General features: G+C 41.6%; 1 protein-coding gene across 1 annotated transcript in view; it reads left to right on the forward strand.

Moving 5' to 3' along the window:
* Cabp5 (calcium binding protein 5) overlaps window positions 1–6,009 on the forward strand; it is an 11,157-nt gene extending 5,148 nt beyond the window's left edge. The window contains exons 4-6 of the mRNA XM_021219501.1: window positions 337–446; window positions 2,501–2,648; window positions 4,907–6,009. Of these exons, the coding sequence (XP_021075160.1) occupies window positions 337–446; window positions 2,501–2,648; window positions 4,907–4,932 (284 nt within the window). The 3' untranslated portion in view covers window positions 4,933–6,009. The remainder of the gene's footprint in view (window positions 1–336; window positions 447–2,500; window positions 2,649–4,906) is intronic.
* Window positions 6,010–9,127: the final 3,118 nt, after the last annotated feature.

Genomic DNA, 9,127 nt, shown 5'->3' on the forward strand with positions numbered 1-9,127 from the left:
AGAGACAGACAGACAGACAGACAGACAGACAGACAGACAGACAGACAGAGACAGAGAGACAGAGACAGAGAGAGACACACACACAGAGTTTAAAATGAATAAAAATTAAAGAGATTTTTATGAAGGTCACCTAGTTATATGTATATCCTTTGTCTAATAAGTTCATATTGGAACAACCTGAGAACTTGACTTGGCTGGGTAGAGTTAGGAACTCAAAGAAAATTGTTAGCATCTAGGAGACTAGGAGCTGACCTATTTATGGCTTGAATGGGATAGTGGAGGGATGAAAACTCAGAGCCTGTGGAATCATTGCTAACCATGTTCCTTCTTCCTCAGTTGGTGGCCGTGTAGACTTTGAAGACTTTGTGGAACTGATGACCCCCAAATTGCTTGCAGAGACAGCAGGGATGATTGGTGTCCAGGAGATGCGAGATGCCTTCAAGGAGGTGAGTTAATAACTCCATAATTCTGAGAGATGGGCAAGGGAGACACCATGGGGCTAATTTTTAGTCTACACAGTAGACTGTTCCCACCAAAACCAACTAGTTGTGATTAGGTACAAGGAAGGAGAATAACATATTCCAAACATTTGACAATAGGTATTCATCTGATTTGACCCTCACATATAATATTAGGAGTAAACACAATTCCTATCATACATATGAAGAAACTGAGGATCACAGATGAAATCCAATACCCTTTGTTTCCCCAGGTTGGAGCCTCTGGCTTCCTGCAATAGGAAGGAAGAATCTAAGAGTTTGATGTTTTTAGATGGGTGGAGCTGTTCTATGGAAGCACATTCTAGGACAGGGCATTCTAGGGCAGAGGTTATATGCTAGGAAAATGTTTGTAGAAGGGAGCCAAGATCAAGTGATGGACATAACAAGAAACAGACAAGGTTTCCAAGATGTGGGGGCATGGCTCAGTGGTAGAGCCCCTGCCTAGAATCTCCCAGTGAAGGGCTGGTGGTGTATCTCAGTGGTAGAGCATCTGCCTAGAATCACCTAATGAGGTGCTGGAGGTATGGCTCAGTGGTAGAGTCCCTGCCTAAAATCCCCCACGAGGGGCTGGGGGCTTGGCTCAGTGGCAGAGCCCCTGCACAGAATCTCTCAGTGAGGGGCTAGGGATGTGGCACCGTGGTAGAGCACTTGCCTAGAATCCCCTAATGAGGGGGTGGGGTGTGGCTCAGTGGCAGGGTACCTGCCTCAAATCCCCCAGCAAGAGCCTGGGGATGTGTGGTTTGGCACTAGAACATTGCCTTAGGGTGTGCAAGGCCTTGGTCCCTCTTTAACTTTCATTTCATATGTATTCTGCTACCCTTCCCCCCCCGCATTCCTCCTCCCTTAAAATATCTTCTTCCCCTCTTATTGTCTGCTTTCTAGTTTGTTTAACAGAGTTATTTTCAATACTATCCATCTTACAAATGTCATGAATAGTTTTTTTTTTAATGTGGTTTGTTTAACACAGTGATTTTCAGTACTTTCCATCTTACAAATGTCATGAATAAATTTTCCTTTGTGACCAAATAAAATCAGAAAGAAACTAAATGTTTATGATAATTTAATACTTATAGTGACATGGGATAATATTAAAAGGCTGTTGATCCAAGTTCAGCCCTCAGGACTCACATAGTGAGTCCTGCAAGTTGTTATCCTACCTTCACCGTTTATCATGGAATGTATGTGCCCACATGTATACACACACATAAAGAAACAAATATACAAATATTTGCACCCAACCAATGGACAGAAGCTGCTGACCCCTGTGGTTGAATTTGGGAAAGGCTGGAAGAAGCTGAGGAGGAGGGTGACCCTGTTGGAGGACCAGCAGTCTCAATTAACCTGGACCCCCGAGATCTCTTAAACACTGGACCACCAACCAGTCAGCACACACCAGCTGATATGAGGCCCCCAACACATATGCAGCAGAGGACTGCTGGGTCTGGGTTCAGTCAGAGAAGATGCACCTAACCCTCAAGATACTGGAGGCCCCAGGGAGTTTAGAGGTCTGGTTGGGTAGATTTTGGGTGTTGGGTCCATCCATGTGGAGACAGGAGGTGGGGATGTGATGTGGAACAGTTGGAGGTTGGTCCAGTAGGGGAAATAAAATCTAGAGTTTAAAACAAACAAACAAACAAGCAAATAAATGTAATAATTTATTTAAAGACATGGAAAGCAAACAGAAACTCTTGGTCATGACAGATCTGTCACACTAGTTATGATGATGATTCCTTGAGTCTATGCATCTGTCCAAACTCATTTAGTTGAATGCATTATACATATACATAGCTTTTTGTATATAAATGATATCACAATAAATATATTTAAAATAATGTAGGTGAAATTTAAAAAAAATAATGGTGATGAGCCACCATTCCAGTAGGTGATATGTTCTAAGTGCTTAGCTTAGTTCTTGGCCTGCGCTAAGTGACTAGAACCCGGACCTTCCTCAAGGCCATTCTCTTCAGTGAAGCTGATATAGCCTCATTGTTTCTGTTTAGTTTGATGCCAATGGAGATGGGGAGATCACACTGGCAGAACTGCAGCAGGCCATGCAGAGGCTGCTGGGGGAGAAGCTCACACCCCGGGAGATTGCTGAGGTGGTACAGGAGGCTGATATCAATGGAGATGGCACTGTTGACTTTGAAGGTAATACTTTGGGGAAGAAATCCAGGAATCTACACCTGTGACTTCTCTATGTGGTTCTCCAGGTCATCCACTCTATAATCTTCTCCAAGTTTTTATTTGAAGGTATGTTCTCATTTCATGTGTGTTGCTGCGATAAAGCAGCTCACTCACTGGTCTTTGCTCAGCTAGCTTTCTCATGTGGGCCAGAACCACTTGTCAAGCGAATGGTGCTACCCAGAGTAGACTGGGGACTCCTGTGCCAATTAGTAACCAACGACCCACAGATATGCCCACAGGCCAATCTGATTCTGGTAGTTCTTTGGATGAGGTTCCCCCTTTTCAGACAACTCTAGGTTGTGTCAAGTTGATAATAACTATGAACTAGTACTCTGTGGGATCACATTTGAGGGAGGCAAATTTAAACTTGGCTATATCAAGTTTAAATTGTGATATTCTCTGAATTAAAGTACACAGCATCTAGTCATTGCCTTCAGGCTGGGTCAAAATCTATAGTCTGTTTTTCAAGTCCATGCCTATTTAGCCTACCCAGTCTTATCTTTTGCAACCATGATGTGAATTGATATGCTCTGAGGGAACATGTTTCCTATTCTGCATCCTTCAACTTCTCTTCCATTGTAACCTATGTCCTGCCCTCTTGTTGCACTTATAATACTTATGAATCCTTCAAGGAAACAAGCCAGTCCCCCTTTGTCAAGAATCTTTCCTCTCCCTTGCCTGAATAAATTAAGCCTGACTGTGAACTTTACAGGAGTTTTTGTTCTTTTCTGTGGAACATATCTTGTGTTTGTTTCCATGCTGGAAGACAGATGAGTGTCTCTCTCCCACCCCTCCCTCTCTCTGGTGCTTGTGTGTAAGGTCAATGGAGTGTGTGTGTGTGTGTGTGTGTGTGTGTGAGAGAGAGAGAGAGAGAGAGAGAGAGAGAGAGAGAGAGAGAGAGATGCACATTCATAGAATTCAGAAAAGGGTATTTGGCATCCTGAGCAACCACTTTCCACTGAGACAGGAGCTCTCTCTGAACTTGAAGCTGGGCTGGTAGTTTGCAAGCCCCAGCAATTGTCCTCTTTCCACCTCCAACAAAACTATGGTTACAGGTTCACAATGGGATTTTTATGCCAGTACCAGGGATGCAAAGCAAGCTCCTCCTGCTTTTGCAGCAAACACTGATCCAGCTCCCCAGTCATTTGGCGTTTGGAAATCATATCTGCTCTACAGGTCCCCAAATGGAAACTTAGTAAATGTGTTGGGTACCTGCTGGATCTTAACAGTCTCAAATGTACCATGTACATCAGTGAAAATGGGGACAAATGGAGATGAGGCTATGAGACAGATCTTTAGGCCAACTATAACCAAGGGAAGGATAGGATGACCTCAAAACACAGTGGGGCCAGCAAGTTCATCTGGAATTAAGCCTAAACAAAGCAATGAACAATCTGTTCCTGCAGGGTTTTCTATTTACTGTCCACTTGATCTCAAACAGGCCAGTTTCCCTTACTAAGCTCTGTTTGTTGTTGGTGGTAGAATGGCACTCTTCCAGGAACACTGAAAGATAGAACAAAGGCTAGAAATATAGCTCTGGAGGTAAGAGCATTTGCTGCTCACGTATGAGAACCTGAGTTTGGATGCCTGGTACCCAGGACCCTGTGCCTGTAACTGGTGGTAGATAGGGCTAGAGAGCAGAAGTTCACTGCAGTTCCTTGGCCACCAGCCTAACAAAAAATTGTTGAGAAGAATCTGGAGAGATGGGTCAGTGGTTCAGAGTATTGGCTGGTCTTCTAGAGGTCACATCACCCAGAGTTTCACAACTCCAATTCGAAGAGATCCAAGATCCTTTTTGCTCTTACTGAGAACTACATGTACATGGTACACATGCATACATGCATGCAAAGTACAAATACACATTAAAACAACATCAACATCAGCAACAACTAGTAAAGTCCCAGGTGCAGTGAGAGACCAATTTTCAAAGGAATAAAATAAGGAGGATTACAGAAGGACATGGGGCATCCTTCTGTACCCTCTACATGTATGCACAGGTGCATGTACATCTGTATATACATTCATATCACACACACACACATACACACACACACTGAAATAAAGTACTAATAATTTATGTCTATAAGCTCGGTATTTTATGAACACTATGTCATAGAGAGTTCAATGACTGATGTCATTGCCTGCAACATAGGAGAAGCTCCAGGTGCCTTATAGAGGAGCCTCACAGGAGTTTTTTTCTTTTTTTTTCTTTCTTTCTTTAGAGTTTGTGAAGATGATGTCTCGTTGAAGAGGTAATAGAAGATCCAGACACATGCTGCCTTGTCAACATGGCCGAACACTTGTAGAGCACTGGATACCCAGAATACCTTAAAGGATGGAGGGGGGAGTAGGCTTGCCCCCGTATGGACTGGAGTGCAACTGCAAACAGTTGCTTTGCTTCTTGGAAGCAGAGACATGCATAGAAGCAAGTTTAGAAGGAAGACTCAATGTATATAAATCTGAATTATACTAGGATCTAGTGCCACTTAAGCATGCCAGGAGCTATGACATCATTTCCTAATCTCTTACCCACCATATTCTCCTTCCATGACTCCCTTGGTTAAAAGATGGTGTAGGAACTTTTTTCACAGTCTAAAAGAAAGAAAAGAAGGTCTTTCAAAAAGTTACGCACATAGCTTATCTTTCCCCTGACTACTCTAACAACGACCCCATTTCCTTCTCTTGGTAAGAGAGTGTCCCACTCGTCACAGGGTTATAATGAAAATCCTAATAAATATCAGTTTAGAAATGTCTCAGGAAGAGGCATTCACAGTTGCATTTCTCCAATTTCCCAGAAGCAGAGTCTGTCACTCCCCCTGTAAAAAATCCCTGTCCTTGCGCTAGTGTGAGATAACCCTGGGTGAACTGAGCTAAACTGCAAATCTGGATTATCAAGGTTTAGTGCGAGCTGATCCCTGTGAGTATTTAATCCCCTGCAAAATCAGAGAGAGAGAGAGAGAGAGAGAGAGAGAGAGAGAGAGAGAGAGAGAGAGAGAGAGAGAATCGCCCCAATCCCTAGCCCAAGCCCAAGCCAAGTGACTGCAACATCATTCCTGGAAGCCCCTCTCCTGCTGTGTTCATCTATCCCTGGCTTTTCCAGGCTTGGGTCTACCTTAGGTCGTTTGTGAACTTCACCCCTCATGTATGGATCTGGATCTGGACCCTTCAGCTGCTTTATCATTCAAGATAAACAATTTGTATCATATCTTCCTCCAAGCTTCTCTTGCATTGAAGTCCATTATCTAGAAATATAGAATATGTCATCTGATCCTTGATCCAATAGCTTCAATTTACATGACTGAAATAAAGTAAAAGTAGAAGAAGATATATTTCCCATTCTCTTGTCTGTGGTTGCTGTTTCTGTTGTGTCACTATCCAGGAACTACTTGATTTTCTTTTAGTTCTCTCTCTCTCTCTCTCTCTCTCTCTCTCTCTCTCTCTCTCTCTCTCTCTCTCTCTCTCTCTCTGTATTTATGTAGCAGTTATCTCTGAATTGAAACATTTCAACCCAGAGGAAAGCTTGTTAAGTCTCATGAAGTCCTAAAGGAGGCTCCTTAAGACTCAGGAAGTAACCTCCTTTTTCTCATAGGTGAAGTGGAAGGGGTGCTAGTGGGAGGGTCTGTATGAGTGGGGAGATTGTTATGAGAAAGTGGGGCTGCAGTTAGGATGTAAAGTGAATAAATAAATAAATTAAGCAGTGGAAAAAAACCCAAGATACAGGAAGCATTGGTCTGGAAAAATACCTCTGCTGCTCTTCCAGAGCACTGGAGCTTGATTCTCACATCCATAGGTTAGCCTTATAATCATTACAAGTTCATGTCTAGGGTATCTGGCCCCCTTTATGGCTTCTGCAGGAGCGACATGCATGAGATATATATATATATATATATATATATATATATATATATATATATAAAACATCCATAAACATTAAAATAAGAAGATCGAGTACATGGTATTAGATTTCTTGGGAATAACAATCTGGAGAATGGTAAAGTGAGAAAGTGGTATGAATATATCCACTAGGGCATGAACAGCCTCCAAAAGAAAGTGATTCTATATTTGGAACCAGCCAATAGCTCTTCTAGTGGTGGTGGTCTCTCAGGTGCCCTCCTCCCACCTCCACCTGTGCTGGGGTTTTGACTGGCTTGATCTTATGCAAGTAACCATAGCTACTATGAGTTGATGCAGTTAACAGCCTTGTGCCTAGAAATCAGTATTTCACAGCTCTCCTACCCATCCACCAGCTCTTACATTTTCCAACCTCTTTCTTCTATTATATTCCCTGAGCTTTGAATGGTGAGGGGTTGATACAGATGGTTCATCCACTGCTGAGCACTCATAGTTATTCGTCACAGAACTTCAGCCAGTTATGAGTCTGTGCATTAATCACTATATACCAAGCAAAAAGATGCTTCTCTGACCAAAGTAAAGAAATAGAATAAATGCATTTATAATTTCAAATATTTAGAGTACAGTTTAACAACATGGCAATTTTGTGAAACAACAGTAAGTTTCCTTTGAGAGCCTGTGAGTTCCCCAGGCTTTTGACCAGGCCTACCAGGAGAGAATTCCCTCCTATGTTGTAGGTTTTATAGTCTATTAGTAAGCAGTTGGTTAATCCCATAACTGTCATGCCATTATCGAACCTCTGAGCAGATCAGTAGTGTAGCATTAGGGTTATTAGTAACTGTAAAAAGAAGACATGAAGTTGAGAAGGGAATGGGGTAGAGTCACTAAGGAATGTTAGAGGGACATAGTGGTAGATAGATATGATCAATATGCACTGAAAAGATTCTTGAAGCTAGCAAAGAATAAAATGTATTATTTAAAATAAATATAAATAAAAATACCACACACAAATACACACACACACACACACACACACACACACAAAACCCCATATCCACTGTCTCTCATGCAAGCAGAGTTAATGGTAATACCATACATTTCTTCTGACCCTGACACACAGAAGTCAACCTGATGAAGCAGTATTGTTAAGTACAGAAACTGAAACTCAGATGGGCTTAATTCAAGAATTAGGGTGTCAGATATTCATGATCATATACATAAAAATCATAAACTTAAGTGAAATCCACAGTCAGCAGAGGGTTAGTTTTAAGATTAATTTATTTTATGTACATGAGTATACTGTAGCTGTCTTCAGACACACAGAAGAGGACATCAGATCCTATTGCAGATGGTTGTGAGCCACCATATGGTGGTTGGTAATTGAACTCAGAACTTCGGGAAGAGCATTCATCTTAACCACTGTGCCATCTCTTCAGCCTAAGGGTTAGTTTTAAAAAGGAGTATTAGTCTCAAAAGAAAGCTCACTGAAGAAAGGTTTAAAGAGTTACTGCAGAGAGAAAGCAAGCTAAAATTCTAGGGTCAGTTCAAGGGGACCACAATGGGTTGCCTGTGATCTGGTGTTCAGGGGCTTATTTTAGGCCTGGGCAGTAGAAACTTGATAAAAGGTGAAGTAGTTTTTCTTGAGATTATATTTTGAATATATTGAGGGCTAAGCCAACTGAAGAACCCCATAGCCTATGTATGTGCCCCTGGTTCAACCACAGTGACTATAATCTATATTTCTGTGCATGTTAGTTTTTTGGCAACTTGACACAAGCTACAGTCATTTAGGAAGAAGGAGTCTCATTTTAAAAAGTGTCCCAATTGAGATTTGCCTATAGGTAAGTCTTTGGGGGCATTTTATTAACTAATTATTTATGTAGGAGGATCCAGCTTACTGTAGGTAGTAACACTCCTGAGCATGTGATCCTGATTGTGTGTGTGTGTGTGTGTATATATATATATATATATATATATATATATATATATATATATATATATAAAGCAGGCTGAGGTAAAACATGGTAAACAATCCATTGTTTGTATTTCTGTATAGACTCTGCTTTAGTTCCTGCCTCCAGATTCATGCTCGAGTTCCTGCCCTAACTTCCCTCAGTGATGGAGTTTAACCTGAAAGGTTGTAGCCCTGGAACTCACTTTGTAGTCCAGGCTGGCCTTGAACTCAGAAATCCGCCTGCCTCTGCCTCCCAAGTGCTGGGATTAAAGGCATGCGCCACCATACCCAGCTGTAACCTGAAAGTTAAAAGCTGAAATAAACCCCTTTCTTCCCAGGTTGCTTTTGGTTATGCTCTTTATCACCGAAATAGAGAGCAAGGTAGGACAGTGCTCAAATGAATTGGAATAATCTATGTCCAACTTTGTAGATCTCAGGAGCTTCAACATTGAGGAAAACAAAAGAACAACAAACTTCACCCTAATGTACAGGTTGATGTTGGAGTTAAGTTACATCAATGTTTGAAACAGACTTTAAAATTTTCATAGTGTAAAACTATTAACTTTATCAGTTCATTTATTTGGTTCATTGTTACAAATAGTGTGTCAAAATAGTGTGTCAATTTGTGTTAATGGTG

This window comes from Mus pahari, chromosome 19 (genome assembly GCF_900095145.1).
Source record: "Mus pahari chromosome 19, PAHARI_EIJ_v1.1, whole genome shotgun sequence".
NCBI classification, from domain to species: domain Eukaryota; kingdom Metazoa; phylum Chordata; class Mammalia; order Rodentia; family Muridae; genus Mus; species Mus pahari.